The 19,124-nt window shown below is 37.6% G+C and overlaps 1 protein-coding gene and 1 pseudogene across 4 annotated transcripts in view; one reads left to right on the top strand and one right to left on the bottom strand.

Annotated features, from left to right (window-relative positions):
• SLC12A6 (solute carrier family 12 member 6) overlaps positions 1–19,124 on the top strand; it is an 87,725-nt gene that overhangs the window by 54,452 nt on the left and 14,149 nt on the right. For all 4 annotated transcript variants that reach the window (XM_032620929.1, XM_032620938.1, XM_032620954.1 and 1 more), the window contains 12 exons: positions 5,885–5,979; positions 6,999–7,130; positions 7,901–8,047; positions 9,428–9,482; positions 9,971–10,101; positions 11,104–11,345; positions 13,420–13,634; positions 14,595–14,753; positions 14,931–15,029; positions 15,301–15,358; positions 18,173–18,347; positions 18,648–18,766. In XM_032620929.1, coding sequence (XP_032476820.1) covers positions 5,885–5,979; positions 6,999–7,130; positions 7,901–8,047; positions 9,428–9,482; positions 9,971–10,101; positions 11,104–11,345; positions 13,420–13,634; positions 14,595–14,753; positions 14,931–15,029; positions 15,301–15,358; positions 18,173–18,347; positions 18,648–18,766 — 1,627 coding nt within the window. The remainder of the gene's footprint in view (positions 1–5,884; positions 5,980–6,998; positions 7,131–7,900; positions 8,048–9,427; positions 9,483–9,970; positions 10,102–11,103; positions 11,346–13,419; positions 13,635–14,594; positions 14,754–14,930; positions 15,030–15,300; positions 15,359–18,172; positions 18,348–18,647; positions 18,767–19,124) is intronic.
• On the bottom strand, positions 11,832–11,962 carry LOC116750156 (annotated as a pseudogene).

Genomic DNA, 19,124 nt, shown 5'->3' with positions numbered 1-19,124 from the left:
CAGAATGATAGAATTCTCAACAAACAGATAACAAAACTAATGTCTTAAAGTATTTGCAAAAATTTTATTATCCTAGAATTGTGTTTAGCAAGACACTTGGGATTAAGGGGAAAATACAGACAATTGTAGTTAAGTAAAAGCCAACAACGCTTTTTACCGTGAGACTTGCTCTAAACTCTTGGTTTTCAACTAGGGACAATTTTGTCCCCCAAGGGATGTTTGGAGACATTTTTGATTGTCACTATTAGAGATGCTACTGGCATCTAGTGACTAGAGGCCAAGGATGCCCTTAAACATCCTAAAATGCACCGGACAATCCCCCACAACAAATAATTATATTGTCTGAAATTTCACAGCACTGAGTTTGAGAAACCCTCCTCTAAAGGAATTCTAAAGAATGTACTTCAAGTAAAAGGAAAATGATCCCAGAAGACTAGTATTCTGAAATGTAACAAAGAATATTGAACAAATGAAATGGTAAATGTGGACCTTGACCCAAGTCAATGTTGTCAGTATGAAATAATTTCAGTGTCTTGTTTGTGTAGTTAAAAAAAAAAGACTCCTGGAAATGTCAGATAGTAATATTATGTAAGTCAGGAGGAGAGAGTTGGAACTGACTAAAAGAATAGAAATAGAGTGTGGAAACTCCAAGAGAGGAGAGACAAGAAATGGAATAAGGGAAAACAAACCAGAAAATCCAGAGAGAAAATGAGAATGAATCATAGAGAAAGAAAGCCAAAGAGAAATAAAAAGATGGTAGAGTTCAGTCTGTATATATCAATTGCTAAGGTCGATAGACTTGACTATTAAAAAGACAGATTGTCAAATTTTTAAAAACACAGCTACTTGCTGTTTACAAGAGATCCACCTAAGGCATAAGGACCCAGGAAAAATGGAAAGTTGAGAGACAGAAAAGGACATTTAACCAAAAGACAGCTGGTATAGTTATCATTATCTTTTTCCTTCTATTGTCTTAGGATTTATTCTCCTTTCTAGCCTCTTAAAATAGGTACATGGCTCATATAATTTTTATTCTTTTTACTTTGCTAATGTAAAATTTTAAAGCAATGACTTTCCTTTGAAGTGCTACTTTTGTTGCATCACAAGTCTCAATAGGTAGTGTTTTCATTGTTATTCAATTTTTAAGTATTTTAATCTTTGATCCTTGAATTGTTAAGCAGTGTGTGGGTTTCTTTTTAATTTCTAAATTCACAACGTTTTTAAATTTATTTTTTTGTAATTAAATTCTAATTCGTTGTTATACACCAAGATCATGGCTTATATTATACCTGTTTGAAATTTGTTCAGTCTTTAAGATCTAGTACATGATAACTTTCCATATGTAAATTTTCCACGTATGTGTGATTAAAATGTATAGTCTCTAATTTTGCATGCAGAATGCTATCTCCGTTAAGGCCAAGGTTATTCATTGTGTTATTCAGATTTCTTTACCTTTGCTATTTTGTCTGCTTCATCTATCAATTATTGAGAAAAGTATGCTAAAAATCTCCCTGTGTGATGGTAGATTTATTAATTTCTTGGTATAATTCTGTCCCTTTTGCCTCAAATATTTTGAGGCATGGATGGATTGGTGGGTGGACGAATGGATGGATGGGTGGATATGGTAGGCAGCATTTTTTTTTGGCTGCGCCTCGGCTTGCAGGATCTCAGTTCCCTGACCAGGGATTGAACCCAGGCCACACCAGTGAAAGTGCCAAATCCTAACCACTAGACTGCCAGGGAACTCCCTAGGCAGCCTTTTAGACTGACTCTGTTGATCCTTTCTTCCTGGTATTCATGCCCTGTGTAATCCTCTCTCCTTTGAGTAAGGGCTGGACTTTATGACTCCTTCTAATTATTAGAATATGGCAAAAGTGACATCACTTTCAAAAAGACTGTGACATCTGTCTTGTACTCCCTCTCTGGCTCTTTGATGGCTTGCTTTGAGGGAATCCAGTGGCCACGCTATAAGCTGCCCTAGGGAAAGTCACATGTGGCAAGGAACTGAGAAAGGCCCTTGACCAACAGCCTGAAAAAACTGATTCCTGCCAACTATGTAAGTAAGGTTGGACGAGGATCTTCCCCAGGCCTTCCAATGAGACCACAGCCATGACAGGAGACTGAAGCAGAGGACCCTGCTAAGCCATGTGCATATTCCTAGCTCCCACTAACTGAGATGATAAGTATGTGTTGTTTAAGCCACATTAAGAGTGGCTTAATGTGTTTAAGAGTAATTTGTTACACAGAAAGAGATAACTATAAACAATAGATGTATGTTTAAAATTTATATACTTTCTTGGTGAATTAAGTCTTCTGTTATATGGTTATCCTCTCATCCCTAATAAAGTTTTTCTCAAAGAAAAATTTATCTGCTAGTAATAAAACTGTGTCAGCTTTATTTTGGTTAGTATTTGCCTGATATATCTCTTTCCTTTACTTTCAGCCTTTGTGTGTGCATATTATGTTTCTTGTAAACACTGTATGCCTGGATTTTGTTGTTTAATCCAGTGTGTCAATCTTCATGTTTTAACTTGTAAATCTTGTCCGTTTGCCTTATTATAATTATTGGTATTATTGATATATTTGAACTATTCTGTCACCCTAAGTTGTTTGCAGTTTTTTCCACTTTTTGTTTCTTTTTTAATCCCTTACTTAGGAAAAAATGATGTCTATACCCCTGTCCCCCCCAATAAGGGAAATAACATTAATACACTCTCATATCACTCTCTCCTCGGCCCCAGCCCCCATGGTGATGGTGTTATATAGAATAGGTCGGTGGCAAAAGGAGGGACTACTCAATAAATGGATTCGGAAGAGCCATCCATTTGCTAACTACATGATCTGACTTCTTCCTATCTCTCCAAGCACTCTGTCCTTTCCTAGCTCTATTTCAGCCATGTTATCTATTTTGTTTTATGAATCCATTAAGATTGTTTCTGCTTTAGGATCTTTTAAAATTGCTGTCCCTCTGCCTGAAAGGCAGATTTTTCCTGACCACCCTGTGCCAAGGGTATGCTGCAGCCCGCTAGCTCATACCAGCTCATGAGAGCCAATTACGTGCATCTCTCCCCAAAACCACGTTCAGTGACTTCACATTAGTAGTTTGAAATTAGCATGTGTAAGTATTTGCACCACAGAAATTGGCAAATACTATAAATCAGTATATATGTTTTTTAATTCTGGAGAGCCTGCTTACCAGCACCCTAAAGATCTTACCGAAAGTTGTCTGTCCTTCCCATCCCCAGTCATAATCTATCCCAGTACATGGTTCATTTTCTTCACGGAACTTATCACTTTTTTTTTTTTTTTTGCGGTACGCGGGCCTCTCACAGTTGTGGCCTCACCCGTTGCGAAGCACAGGCTCCGGACGCGCAGGCTCAGCAGCCATGGCTCACGGGCCCAGCCACTCCCCGGCATGTGGGATCTTCCCGGACCGGGGCACGAACCTATGTCCCCTGCATCGGCAGGCGGACTCTCAACCACTGCGCCACCAGGGAAGCCCAATTATTCTTTTTTTTTTTTTTTCACTTTTTTAAAAGTTATTTTCTGTCTTCTGTGACTTCAGTAAACGCACAATGAAAGTACAGTCTTTAACTACCTTGTCTACTGTTGTGGTGCCCAACATATGAGAACTTAATACTTATTGAATTAATTGAATAAATGAATTATTCAAAAGTGATAATTTTTAGCTGTGCGATTCTCTTTAGAATTTTCTGGAAGCATTAGAGAGGAAAATAATTGCATTTCTTTTTATGGCTTTTTATTATGGGAATTACCAGAGGTACAGAAAAGTAAATAGAATAGCATAATAAACCTCCGTGAACCCACCACCCAGTTTCAGCAATGTTGCAGATCTGTTTTCAAGCGCCCACCAGATTTTTTCCCAGAATATTTTAAATTCCAGACATCATATGATTTTACTTACCCATTTTAAAAAAAATAACCAGTCCATATTCATATTCCTCTGTTTCCTGACGTTTGTTTTGAGTCAGGATTCTAACAAGTTTCACACCTTGCAATTGATGTGGTATGTCATCTTAAGTCTCTTAATTTATGAGTTCGCCTGTTTTCGTTTATGCCATTTATTTGTTGACAAAATCAGATTATTTGTCATGTGGAATCTTCCACATTCTGAATTTGATGACTACATCTTTGTGGTGAAGTTTAATATGTGCCTCCTTTTTTTTTCTGTGAACTGGTAGTTACATTTAGAGGCTTGGTTAAATTCAGCTTCCATTCTTTGGGTAAGAGTACATCATAAGTTGCACAGTGTATTTTTCATTGTATTACATTAGCAGATTGTGTTGTCCCACTTTTAGTGATGTTAAGATTGATCAGTGAGTTCCAGGTTGATCAGTGGGTTCCAGATTGATTAGTGGGTTATGCCTCAGCTTTTCACCTAATGGTTTTAGCAACCATTGATGATCACTGTTCATAACCATTATTTTATTAGGGGTGGAAAATGGGTGATTTTTTTCTAATTATATCATTCCATCTGCATTTATTCGCCAGAATGTTTCTATAATGAAAATTTCTTTAACTAGTTACTGTGAAATACAGTTGGTACAGGAAAGACAGGATAATTGCTTAATTCTTTACATTTATTATTTTTCAGACTTCGATGTTGTTTCCATAGCAACTCTGCGAAGGGGACTAGTTGGTTTTTTTTGCAGTACGCGGGCCTCTCACTGTTATGGCCTCTCCCCTTGCGGAGCACAGGCTCCGGACGCGCAGGCTCAGCGGCCATGGCTCACGGGCCCAGCCGCTCCCCGGCATGTGGGATCTTCCTGGACCAGGGCACGAACCCGTGTCCCCTGCATCGGCAGGCGGACTCTCAACCACTGCGCCACCAGGGAAGACCTCATTGCATTATATATTTTTAATATTCACATTATCCCATTTTTAGCCAGTGAGAACCCCTTCAGATTGGTTCTTCTGTCCTTTGACATGACTCAGTTATTTTGATAGCTTGTTGGCTATTTCCCAAGCTCATCTTACATATTTAAGGTTATAGGACTTTAAATTAATTTCTTTAATTTTTGTATTGACCTCTGTTTCTTCAACATTTAAAATCTTAGGGTTTTGGGGGGGGGTTGTTTTTGGACCGCACCGTGCTGCATTCGGGATCTTAGTTCCCCGACCAGGAATCGAGCCCGTGCCCTCTACAGAGGAAGCGCGGACTCTTAACTGGTGTACCACCAGCGAGGTCCCTAAAATCTTAGTTTTTAATGACATTTACACAATTTAAAAAATTTTCTCTCTTTCTCTTCTGCCAGACAATTAGAACTATGTAACTTTTACAATAAAGAACCAAAGTTAAGAAAGCACTCAAACAACAGAAACTCTACTGTTTTAGGGAACCCAATCTCACTCTCTTTTTTTTTTTTTTCCTTATAGCAGGTTCACCAAATTCTTGTGGGGTGCCTCTTTTAACATAAAAAGATAGGTGGCAAATGTTTGTACAAAAAAAGCCCTGAAGGCAGAGGGCTTTTATTGCCATTATCCACAGCAACAGTGTGGAAAGTAGCCCTTGTCTAGCACAGTGTTGTACACTGAGCAGGTACTCAGTGACTATTTTTTTTTCATCCTAGATTTGGGTGACATTAAGAGTAGGGTCTCTATAGGCTAGGATCTTAAACGAATAGTGTTTCTAGAGGTCTTCGTATTGTTAAGAAAAGGAATGACCCATGTTTACTTCTTAGAAATTTGCTTTTGCTCTTGTTCAAGAGGGAGTCACATTCTCCAAGCAATGCTGATTGAGTTCTGCCATTCTCAGATGAAAATATGAATATGAAAATGGGTTCTGTTATTACAGGGGGAACATTTGGTGCTGATGCTTCTTCAGTACCAATGAGAAACTAACTTGATTTACATTTTTTTCCAGATGATGGACATAAGAAAGCTCGAAATGCTTATCTTAACAATTCCAATTATGAAGAAGGAGATGAATATTTTGATAAAAATTTGGCACTCTTTGAGGTAATATTTGGGAGAAAACTAGGGCAGAGATTTCAGGAACAGAAATTTCAAGATCGCTGTTTTCCACCCCATTTAGTTTTAAAACAGTACAGGTTGGATAATTTAATAACTAACTGTTAAAATACAGTACTTACTATAGCTTGTCATTGTAGTTGATTTAATCTATATAATCTAATTATTGCTAATTAATGAATAACCATTGAGTCAAATTTCTATGAAATAAAGAGGAATGTTGACATCACAGGCATGTGGATAACCTTGCTGTCTAATTTAACTAGTATTTAAATCTCTGTGTTGTAATAATCTACTAAGTACAAAATTTTTCGACTCTGTGTTTGGGATGAATGTCATTTACCTTAGAACTACTAACCAAAAATAAGGGTGGGAAGCAGGCTGCTGGATTAAGAGGACCTGAATGTCTCATCCGACTAAGGTAGCGTGGACTCTGAGGGGATCTGTGTCCTGGTTGTTGAAAGGAGCCTGGTTTAGTCCAGCACTGCATTGTCTTACTTTGACAGTGATTCAAGTGCCACTTTCCTCAGTGTTCCTATTTTTTAAATGATATTTTCTCTTAACTTTCTTCAAGAAAAGGTCTGAGGTGAATATTTGGTTCAGTCACAAAAGATTTTCATTGACCTGTCCATGCTTGGTGCTATAAATAATAGCTATAAATGTTAGTAGACTGTTAGTAGTACTGTAGTTAAAGATTATGTTATCAGTGTTCTTTATGAGGTTACAGTTGTCTGTAGGGGCCAGTGTGGTTTTGTGTTTTCTGTAAAGTTAAGCTATTAGAAAGAATCATAAAGCTTTTCATTTAAGAATTTTATAAGAATGTGTGTAGCCCTGATTACATATTATAATATGGGGGGAGAATAACGTCTCATTGATAAATTTTCTTAAAATGTTTACCTGTGAAATTTTTTCTTATTTACTTTGTAGTTTTCTGGGAGAGGGATCATTTTGATGCTTATTCCCAGTGTTCTTCAGTATTTCTTTCTTTCTTATTTCTGGCTCTATAGGAAGAAATGGACACCAGACCAAAGGTGTCTTCTCTCCTCAGCCGCTTGGCCAATTACACTAACCTGACGCAAGGAGCAAAGGAACATGAAGAGGCAGAGAACATCACTGAAGGGAAAAAGAAGCCCACCAAGGTGAGGCCTTGGAATAACAAGGACAAATAAAAAGAGCCCCATATACAAGAAAGGAGGAAATGTCCAGGGCATCGCTCTGTGCTCAAGAACTACTGAACGCTTGGTATATGCCAGGCACGTGAGGGAGTGAGCTGTGTAATTAGCAGCTGGGAGACAGGCATTCCGGGGAGAGGGAATAGCACTTCAAAAGAAAAGTGTCCACACCCATCTACTGATGCCATCTTTCTGTTGTGAAGCTGTTGGGTTTTTCAAAGACCAAATATCAGTTTTTCTCAACATGAAAATATGGAAGAATATTACAAGTAAGCTTTCTGGTTGTTCAGGAGTAAAACGACCCTCAGATGTATTTTATCAACTACGTTTACCAACTACTATGAAAGATTTATGCCAAATTCTGAAGGAATTCCATCAAATCATTATCCTTTTTTTTTTTTTTTAAAGAAAAAGCTATTGGCCTGAAGAACAGAAATTTTTAAGTTGTTGGGGATGCACTTAAAAGTTTATTTGTGATCAGATGCTTATGTAAAAATATGTGGAGAGCTATGTAAAGTTAAAATGTATATCTCTAGGAATAATAAAAAGTATGGTGATAAACATTTATTAAGATGGAGATTTTATATGTGCCTATTTAAAAATGCTGCATAAACATATCATCTCTGCTTTGCAATTAAAATGATAGGGTACAAGTTTTTATATAAAAGTAAAGGGATGAATCATCTCTTCTAGATGACTACATGATTTTTTTCTTTTGTCAACATCTTTCTTTCCAGACCCCCCAAATGGGTACTTTCATGGGTGTTTACCTCCCATGTCTACAAAATATTTTTGGAGTGATCCTGTTTCTACGCCTTACATGGGTGGTGGGCACAGCTGGAGTTCTGCAGGCCTTTGCAATTGTCCTTATCTGCTGCTGTTGTGTAAGTCCTGAGTTGGCCCCTGAAGATCACCTGGAACATTGCAAGAGCTCAAGAGTATCATGCTTAACCTATTTGGGCATAAAAGAAAGAATACGTACTGGGGAAAGACTCATGATCTCAACAGGGGAGATTATTTTGATACTAAAATCTAAAGGATTTTCAGTTATTTAGTGTCAGTTATTCACTGCTTATATCTGTAATATGATGTACTCAAAATTACAAGGAAAGACTTCTGTAGGAAGTAGAAGATACTGTCCCTGACTTCAAAAAATTCAGAATACAAACCATTTGAACTCGATAACACTAGTGTTGTGACAGAAAGTATGTTAGAAAATGTGATGTGCTACTCCAGTGTGGTACCAATAAACAAAGCTGGTTGTTGTTTGCGGGTAAGAGGTATTCGTTTTGTTTTGCAGTCTCATCCGTTATCCCTTCCCCAGAAATTGGGGTGTTCTTTCCAGTTCTTCTTTCCATTATACTGAGAACATTCTGGTCTTCCTTTAATTTAAACTCCTCTTATCTGTGTATCCCAGCCACATCTCTCAATTTTATTGTAAGTTGATAGATTATTATAAAAATTTTTATTTTATTATTAAGCCGTCTACAGACCTCTTTTATTACTATCACCATTATACACTCCCTGTGCTCAACTGAGTGCCATGTAACGCAGGGTAAGAGGACATAGTCCATATCATTAATAACTTAATGGTACCACCATTTTTTCCCCCTGTTTCTTAGTCTTGAAACTTCAGGGCCGTATTTGGCTCCTTGATTGCCTCTCATATCTCATCAGCTATCAAAGCCAGTCAGGTCTCCCTCTGAAATCTCTTTTGTTCAACGCTGTCTTTATATTCCCACTTCTACCACTGCAGTCCTTACCTCTCACTGAACTACCACAATAGCCTACTAACAAGTCACTCTGCCTCCATCTACTTCCTATCTTCAATCCATTCTGTACTCTGCTGCTATCAGGTAATGTTTTTAAAATACAGTTCTCATGATCTCAGAAGTCTTCAGTGGTTCCCCTTCTTACTGAATATTATTCTTGTTATTGTAGCCAGTCTTTAGTCAGTTTCCAATCTGTTTACCAAGTTTTTAACTAGGAGACCAGGGTGAGATCAGTGGTTCTCAATAGCACCTAACCTACTGATTACGATGTAGGAGCGTTTTAACAGAGTACTCAAGACACCAGTAGTGTGACTAGTGTAGCGTGTTGAAGCACATCTCATTTGCATACCATTTGGTATGACAGGCAACTCCCTCCATAAAAGTAGGTAGAATTAAATATTTGATAAGTGCTCTGAGGTCCACAGATGGGAAAGTAGTACAGAAATGTCGTCTTTATACAGTAACAGTCTTCTCCTTTCTCTTTCTTTACAGACAATGTTGACTGCTATCTCCATGAGTGCCATTGCCACTAATGGAGTGGTGCCAGGTCAGTAGCTAAGGCTGGATTTCAGGGATTGTCATTGATTACTGTATATTTCTACTATAAAGCCAGAGGTGCAAACTTCCAAGGCACAGAATACTATTTAGTTAGTGGCCACAGGCACTAACACTATTTGACTTCAGAATACCTTCTTTTAAAACTCTCTGTATGTTTTAAGCTAGAATCCGTAATTTCTACTGCATTCTTAGCTTCTTTTACTTAGAATATATATTTTATTCATCTATCTCATGCCTGTAGTAAATATCCTCTGATATTTTTCTAAGTAATACTGACAAATTGTGCTGATTTATGTGTAACATTAGATGTGCAGTATGCAGGTTTCGTCTTTTACTCCCTACCAGGAAATCTACTTTTTATCATATTCAGGGTTTTCAAAAAGCCTGAAACATTTATCCTTTTATGCGACTTGTTTACATTCCTGTTACTTACATACTTTTTTTTTTATCCTGTTCACCTTCTGTTTTGCCTTTTAGCTGGGGGCTCATACTTTATGATTTCCCGAGCACTGGGCCCAGAGTTTGGTGGGGCTGTTGGCCTCTGCTTTTATCTTGGTACCACATTTGCAGCAGCCATGTATATCCTTGGTGCCATTGAAATTTTTCTGGTGAGTAATGACTTAATTATGGTCTAAAGTATAGAAAAGATATAGATTTGGATTTATTTTGCCATTGGATATCAAAGCTTCTGAGAAATCAGCTACAGGAATCAATCAAGTGATTGACTGCTAACCTGTTATTGACCTTGTACTGTGAATGAGTAAGAAAGGTTGAGGTTATCTTTTGCCTTGCCTACTCCTTCCCCTCCACCAAATCACCAGCACCCTGCCACCTCAACCAAAAAGTTAAAGTCTCAGAGGCAAGACTTTGGCTAGTGGGGGAAAAGTAAAAGAAAGTTTATCTCTTTTGATGTCTTTATCCCAATGAAACAAAATGTTTTTCTTTTATTTATTCACTAGGATATATTTCTTACTATTTAAAGTAACGATAGCAGAAGTAGGACTCAAGATAATCATTACAATTATTTTGTATAACACTTTAAATAAATTATTAACACATTCCTTGTTTTTCCATTTGGGAGTGTAAGTATTCAGAATGGCACATAGACTTTATTTTATTTATTTATTTATTTTAAAATTTTTGGCTGCATTGGCTCTTCGTTGCAGTGCATGGGCTTCTTATTGCGGTGGCTTCTCTTGCTGTGGAACACAGGCTCTAGGCACGCGGGCTTCAGTAGTTGTGCCACGTGAGCTCAGTAGTTGTGGCTCCTGGGCTCTAGAGCGCAGGCTCAGTAGTTGTGGTGCACGGGCTTAGTTACTCCGCAGCATTTGGGATCTTCCTGGACCAGGGCTTGAACTCATGTCCCCTGCATTAGCAGGCGGATTCTTAACCACTGCACCACCAGGGAAGCCCTGGCATGTAGACTTTTAAAAAAATCCATGATATCTCATTTCTGTAGGCATTTTAGATCGAAATATGAATTAGGCTATGTCTCCAGTCATTTTCTGTCTCAGTTTTGCTTTCCTTCGTGAAAGTAAATGCAAACTACAACAGCCCTTTTATTTGATTATTTTGAAATGACCTTATTTTCTGCTTCTTTTGCCTAACAGGTATATATTGTCCCCCAAGCTGCCATCTTTCATAGTGACGATGCACTCAAGGAGTCAGCAGCCATGCTAAATAACATGCGTGTCTACGGCACAGCCTTCTTGGTCCTCATGGTATTGGTGGTATTCATCGGTGTACGCTATGTGAACAAGTTTGCCTCGCTCTTTCTGGCCTGTGTCATTGTGTCCATCTTGGCCATCTATGCTGGAGCCATCAAGTCTTCTTTTGCCCCTCCACACTTCCCGTACGTGTCTCTCTGACTAGCCATCATTATTTGGTAGTCATTAACAGTACCTGGTGATGTGATCATTTCAAGTCAGAATCTCACAGTTTCTCTGAGATTTCCCTCTTGGATAAGCCCAGTTAGCGTCTGTGCGGGAAGCCTCCCAGCAAATTGTGTCGTGTTGATCCTCTTCCTTGTGTCCCAAGTATACAACTGGCAGCCACGGCAGTCATTTGGATATAGATAGTGGGTTTTCAAAACCTCCTGATAATGATTATGCATATTTGAACTATTCATAAAGGCCTTTTCAAACAGCGTAGTTTTGCCAGCAACCTTTATAAAGTATTTAAAGGTTAGATTCCTTTTATTGATGAAGAATCAAGAGATCAAGGAAACCTAGATTCCTACCTAAATATTTATAATTAAATTTTTTGTTCTGCTGTTAGTACAGTAATGAACTTTCTAGTCATAAAATAAAGGGAAATAAATGTCACATCTTTTGCGTATATATCTTTATATATATATATTATATTACATACCATAAGTAGTACAGGTACCTTAAGGTATATTTTTTCAATTAGCAATAATCGCGCCTCAGATAAACCTCATTGGCTACGATACTGCCACTGCGCAAAGCTAAGGTATACTTTTTGAAGTAGAAATGGATTTGTACAGCTGCGTGACTCACAGGCTCACCTGTTTTCCATTTGACTAGTGGCATAGGGACTAGACGCACTGAGTGTTGTTTGTCACCTTATTACAGTGACTGTCTTTGAAGAGTCATCCTGATCACTCAGGGATCAAACTCGTCAGTCTTATGTTGATTTAACCTGATTACAGAAAGATAGATTTTTGAAGATGAAAAAACAGGTCCATAGAGGTTAAATGACCTGCCCCAAAGTTAATAATTGTCAGAGCAAGAAAATGGATCCTGTGATTTCCTGATTCCCAGTTCAGTGTTTCTTCTGCTATGCTAAATGATTCAGTAATAGATTCCATCATAAATTTTCAGTCTGCTTGTCTAGGGGCTGCCAAGCAACTGGAGACCCACTTGAAGGCTACATTCTGCCTGTATCTTAACTTGGGAAATTCCATTTTGCCTCAAGTTCTCCTTTGATGCTTTTCCTCTTTTATGGTGGGCAAAAGTTCATGATGTGTGGTATTTTCATTAAAATATTTCAGCAGAACAAGCCAAAAAACCTAGAGGAATGCATGAAACAGTACTGGGAAATGTTGAGAGTTGTTGAAGCTAAGTAATGGGTACATGGCTTATTGCATATGTATGCTATCATTTTGCAGATTTGAAAAGCTTTTTTCCTCCTGTGAGGTATTTTTAACTGTGGGTGTATTATTCCTTTATTCATATTTATATCTCTGGGTGAATGAAAAAAAATAAAATCAGCAGTTTGTATTTGTATTATCCTTAACTACCCTCACCCCTACTGGGTCTGGGCTTAAGTTCAAAAAGTTTTTTATTAGGCCATAGACGGATGGCCTAATTCTAGCCAAGCTGTCTTCCTTGAAACAGAAGACAGAAGCTCTGACCTTTAGCATAACATTTTCAAGGGAGTTGTTATGAACATAAGGCTTTTTCTTAGGCCAAAGAGAAAGGGGTGGATTTGTGTGTGTGTGTGTGTGTGTGTGTGTGTGTATGGAAGAAGAACAAACGGACTCTAAGATTCTTTTAAGACCTAACAATTGGTTAATAACCTAAAAATTCTGGAAGATGACTCAGAACAGCATCTTCAGACAGTTCTCCTATTTGAATTCTGTCACTACTGCCTACCACCTGTATGACCTCGGGCAGACTCCTTTTTCTCCCTAAACTTCAGTTCCTCCATCCACAATGTAGAAATACTCGTACATATTTTGTGAGATCGCTGTAAGGATTACACTGGCAGAAAACGTAAGACACCATTCACAGAGCTAGTCATTATTAGTTCTTTAACCATCTATGACAGTAAAAACTCTTAGAGATGAGATTTTTTTTTTCTTGAGCATACCTATATACTAACCTGTTTCTAACCTATTTTCTTTTTTAAAATACTTTTTTCCCCTTGCTTCATCTTTCTTCTCCCTGTTTGTTTTCATTTAGGGTCTGCATGCTGGGCAACCGCACCCTTTCATCAAGGCACATTGATATTTGCTCGAAGACTAAGGAAATTAACAACATGACAGTACCGTCAAAGTTATGGGGCTTCTTCTGTAATTCAAGTCAGTTTTTCAATGCCACCTGTGATGAATACTTTGTTCACAATAATGTCACTTCAATCCAGGGCATCCCTGGATTGGCTAGCGGTGTCATTACAGGTGAGTTGGGAGGATTGGGGACACATTTTTAAAATTTTTCTCTGAGGAGGGCTTTGCCATCTTGTTGAGCCTTTATTTTTATTTTTTGGTCATGCCACGCGGCTTGTGGGATCTTAGTTCCCCAACCAGGCATCGAACCCACACCCCCTGCGTTGGAAGCACGGAGACTTAACCACTGGACCTCCAGGGAAGTCCCTAGACTTTGCCATCTTAGACTCATCTATTGTCCATCAATACTGCCACGGTGCCACTTCCCTTCTTAAGTTCAGCACACAGCTCTTAATTCAACATCTTTCTGCTTTTCTGTTTGTGATTTTATCCTTTTTCAGGACTCCCTTGCAGTGTTGTCTGCTAAAATGTACTGCTCTTGAATGCAGAGCTGAGCAAATGACTTTTTAACTTAAGATAATAAAGTATTCTCTGTGTTATTATAAAATTGCCAATGTTTTTCCCACAGTGACAGCTAGAATTATTTTAATGTCATCACATCCACATGTATGTTTTCCTAACTCATCTAAACTTCTGAAATTCTCCGTAAGTGACTCCTATTTTAACTGTTTGGCCCACAAATTTCTTTGCACGTAAGCAAGTTTACACTAAGGTGTTCAAAATAGCATTGATGCCTAATTTTTTTTAAAAAAAATAGGTTTTATAAGGCATTCAGCTTTAGTTCGCTTAACTTTTACTAATTTGCATTGGTAAACTTAGCTGCATTTGCACGTACCAAAGTATTTTGTCAAATTACATTTGAACCAGATGAGAAAAGGCATTAGGTTTTTATTTATGTGTGCTTTGTTATATGATATATATGTGCATATATCTGTGCTCATGTAGAAGCAAACATACCCTTAAAAGCTATATAAATGATGAATCTGACTTAGAATGTTGTTGGCTAGAACATTATCTAATTATGTCCTTTCCATAGTGCTGCTGCTTATATACCCTTTTTTCCCACTGCAGAGAATCTTTGGAGTAATTATATACCAAAGGGAGAGATTATTGAAAAGCCCTCAGCCAAATCTTCTGATGTCTTAGGCAGCTTAAACCATGAGTATGTCCTTGTTGACATTACCACCTCTTTCACTCTTCTGGTGGGGATCTTCTTTCCATCTGTCACAGGTAAGCAGATGGGCTGTTGCCTATTTTACAAACAATCAGACCCAGGGAGTGATTTTTCTTACACAAAACTATATTCTCAGGATTCCCAGATTTGCCTGTAGTCTTTGATAGCAATGTGAATATCAAAAGTGTCCAGGAACTGAAGAAGTTAACTTGTTCTTTTTTCCTTTTCTAAAGGTATCATGGCTGGATCAAACAGATCTGGAGATCTGAAAGACGCTCAAAAGTCTATTCCCATTGGCACTATCCTCGCCATCCTGACTACCTCCTTTGTTTGTATCCTTTTGATGGATCCAGTCTGAGTCTTAGTCATAGGAACAGCCATAGAACAAGGGTGATCAGTATTTTTATCCTGGTAATAAAGATAACTGCTTTTTACCACCTCACTTCACATCAGATAATCTACCCACCTCATCTCTAAAACTCAAGAAAGAATTTATGAGATAAGTGAATTTAGCCACTCATTTTACTGATAGAAGAAGTTTCCTGAGTGTTTGTGTTCATATTAGAAGGTGAACATCAGTTTCCTTGACTCTCAATATCATAGATTTAAGCAATGTTGTCCTTTTTGGTGCATGTGTTGAAGGTGTTGTTCTCAGAGACAAGTGAGTAGTTGATTTCTTTGTAACAATCGTGTGTCTATCTTCCATTATGTCTGATCATCCCAAACAGCCCCAAGACAGTTATAAACTCAAAACCCACCTGAGATATATATCACAACTAACAATTAGAAAATACATGTATATAGGTCCCCAAAAGGGAGCTGTATAATAAGGGCCAGTATGTTGTTGTATAAGATGCAGTGGATATAGGACTTCATAAAGCAGTGAATTTGTCTGAATAATGAGGACTTTTATGTACAGTAAAGAGAGCTGTTGGAAAACTAACAGTAAAGGAGGGCAAATAATAAAAAATAAAAATTAAAAAATTGTTTCTAGCATCTCCTCTATGAGACATAAGTGTGTCTGATTGGCATTCTAAATAAAATCTTGAAACTTACTTTCTTCATTTTCTTCATGAAGGCTGCTGAGTGTTTTTCCTTTCATCTGTGAATACAAAAAAAAAGAGAAATGTTTTGCAAGAGATTTCTAGAAAACTCTTCCTCTAAAACCTGCTATATCTCTTCCCTTTTTCCCCATCTTAAGGAGTTAATAGCCTTACCATTCATCCCTTTCTCAAAACAGAAACCTAGGTGTCATCCTAGACTTCTTCCATCAATTCCCTCATCCAGTTGGTTTCTAAGCCCTATAAATTTCACCCTTCATTCTTTCTAGATCTCATCCTTTCCACTTTTTTTATCCCCATCACTCTGTACAGGCCTTCAGGATCTTTTGCCTAGATTATTGTAATACTCTCCCTTTCAGTTTTACTACCTTCTAATCTTTCTTCTACACTGTCACCAGAATGATTTTTCTAAAACACAAAATTTGATCATAGAACCTTCCTGCTCAGAGCCTGCCAAAGCCCCTTAATGCTCATTACTTTGGTCTTGCCCTCTCTACCTCTTTCTGATCTCATCTCCCACCGTTCCCTCAAAAAACCCCTAAGCTCCAGCCATAACACAGAGTTAAATATTGTTGTTTCAACTCTCCATCCAGCCACATATTTGTGGGAGCAATGTTATTTGCTTAGGATGGGTTACTCCCACCTGGCAGACTTATATTCATCCTCTAAGACTAGACTAAGTGTCCTTTATCCTGTGAAGCTTTCCCAGACTCACGCAATAGATAACCGCTCCTCCCTTTGTTCAGCCACTCTACTGAACATATTGTATTATTGCACTTAAAATACTGTATTGCAGCTACTTGATTTCATATTTCTGTCCCCTATACTAGATTGAATTCTTTGAGGACAAGAACTCTAATAGATGCTATATAAATATTGTTAACAAAAATAAATAAGTAACACAGTTTATTATTTCTATATGATTGTGATTGAAAATGGGTTTATAGAGCTTTGGTAAATTATAATATAAAAATTATAGAAAGTGTAAATTAGAATACCACTTCAGAAAACTGTTGGACATTATCTCCTAAAGTTGAACATATGCATACCTGATGAACCAGCAATTCCACTGCTAGGTATATCCAACACAAATGCATACATGTGTGCATTAAGAAGTGTGCACAAGGATTCTTTCAGTGGAATTGTTCTTACGAGGCAAAATCTGGAAATAGTCCAAATGTCCATCCGTAGTAGAATGAATAAATTATGTATTCATGTGATGGAAAACTATACAGCAGTGAAAATTAATGAACCACAGCTATGTACCAAAAGAAAAATTTCACAATGTTGAATCAAAGAAACCAAACACAAAAGATATATACTGTTTCATTTATTTAAAGTCTAAAAACAGGTAAAACTATATAGCATTAAAAATTAGGAGAGTGGGGAGGGAGAAAGAGCTGGTGAGTGGGCATAAGAGAGGATCTTGGGTGCTGGCAGTGTGTTCTGTTTCTTGACTGGATGTTTTACGTGGATGTTTGCTTTGTGAAAATTTATTGAAATATGCATTTAGTTTTTGTACATTTCTTTTGTGTGTGTGATACATTGTAAAAAATCATTAAAACCATAAATAATTAAACAATGAGACACCATGTTTTACCCATCAAGTTAGCAGTGACTTAAAATTTTAATACTCAGAGCTGGTGTGAAATAGGTATGTGCCATAAGACATGAACCTTCATCTACTTCCAGTGGGAATAAATCCAGTATACCCTTTCTGGAAGGCACTTTGGTAGTGCTTTGAAATATTTAACAATGTTGATCCCTTTTGTTGCAGTTATTCCCTCTTAGGAATCTACCATAAGGAAAAAAAATTTGAAATGTGAATGTGGACATGTGCATAAAGATGTCAATCACAGTATTTTCTATAGTAGAAAATCAACACTAGAGGAATGGATAATGTAAATTATGATAATGTAAAGAAACGTGTAAAAATGTTTATTCATGAGTTTTTCATGACATAGGAAATTGCTTATAAGTTTTAAAAAGAGTACAGAAGTATAGGTGCAGTATGGTCTCATCTATGTTTTTAAAAACAGTAAACACTAAAATATGCAAGGTATGCAAAATGTTAGCAGTTACGTTATGATTATGGGTTTCCTCCCTGCTTTTTTTGTATTTTTCTATACTTCTACAGTTTTTCTGCAGGGTAGATATTTTGATAATTTGAGGGGGAAAGCTTTAATTAAAGCTTAGCTTATTTTCTGGCCCTACAGGTTATTTTTTTTTCTTAATATAGGCTACTAGTGCCTTTTGATCAGATCTACCTACCTTTACATTTGTTATTATTCATGTCTATCTCAATTTTGATTCTTTAAAAATTATAAATAGAAAACATTGGGGGAATGTCAGTCTAGTTTTTTCGTCTAAAGTTATTTCCAGGTCAAATTTCCTCACTCTGATTTCTCTCCCAGGTTTGGGGATGCTGTGAAAGGTAATCTCGTGGTGGGTACCTTATCTTGGCCGTCCCCGTGGGTGATTGTTATTGGCTCCTTCTTCTCCACGTGTGGGGCTGGACTTCAGAGTCTCACAGGTGCACCGAGGCTGCTACAGGCTATAGCCAAGGATAACATCATACCCTTTCTGAGGGTGAGTGACTCTGTCCTATGCCCTCTTCCTGTTTTCCCAGGTTTTACAAGAAACAGTGTGATCTTCATAAGGCTTAGGAATTACTGGATCATATAATATGAAGACGTGGGTTTTTAGCACAAGACCCTCTAAATCTCTAGTATGAGTTTACATGTGAGTGGGGTAAAGGCATTTAAAAGCTACCACAGTTGTAATATTATTATTTTTTAGAGCTGTGAAACCATAGCATAGAGGAATCAGGGAGCATTGACTCAAACCCTCCCCACACTCCTGTGTCTGATATTTCCCTTCTATGTACAGGTGTTTGGTCACAGCAAAGCCAATGGGGAACCTACCTGGGCTTTACTTCTAACTGCTGTCATTGCAGAGCTGGGAATCCTTATTGCCTCCCTGGATCTTGTGGCCCCAATTCTTTCCATGTAAGAGCCAGTTATTCTTTCACTTACTCTTGCTTATGTGATGTATAATACATGTTGATTTCCATCAGGCATGTGACAGTAGTGATAACAGAGAGAACCAAGTATAGGTGTAACTTCACCTAAATAATAAATATTCCTGAGACTTTTCATGTAAGGCTAACTTCATAAGTTGTCATGGTTTCTTTCTACCTGCATAACTTCAAAAGTTCTTTGCCTTCATTTCTGATTCGTTATCAACTGATTGTAGCTTTTACTACTAGTCATTCAACTTATTGACTTATTGATGACTTACTACCTCCCTGGCACTGGGCAGTATGCTGAGAATAAGCATAAGGTGGCTGAGACACAACCTCAGAGA

The sequence above is a fragment of the Phocoena sinus genome, chromosome 2 (genome assembly GCF_008692025.1).
Source record: "Phocoena sinus isolate mPhoSin1 chromosome 2, mPhoSin1.pri, whole genome shotgun sequence".
NCBI classification, from domain to species: domain Eukaryota; kingdom Metazoa; phylum Chordata; class Mammalia; order Artiodactyla; family Phocoenidae; genus Phocoena; species Phocoena sinus.
Note: the sequence above shows the minus strand (reverse complement) of the source record. Positions and strands in the feature narration are given on the sequence as shown.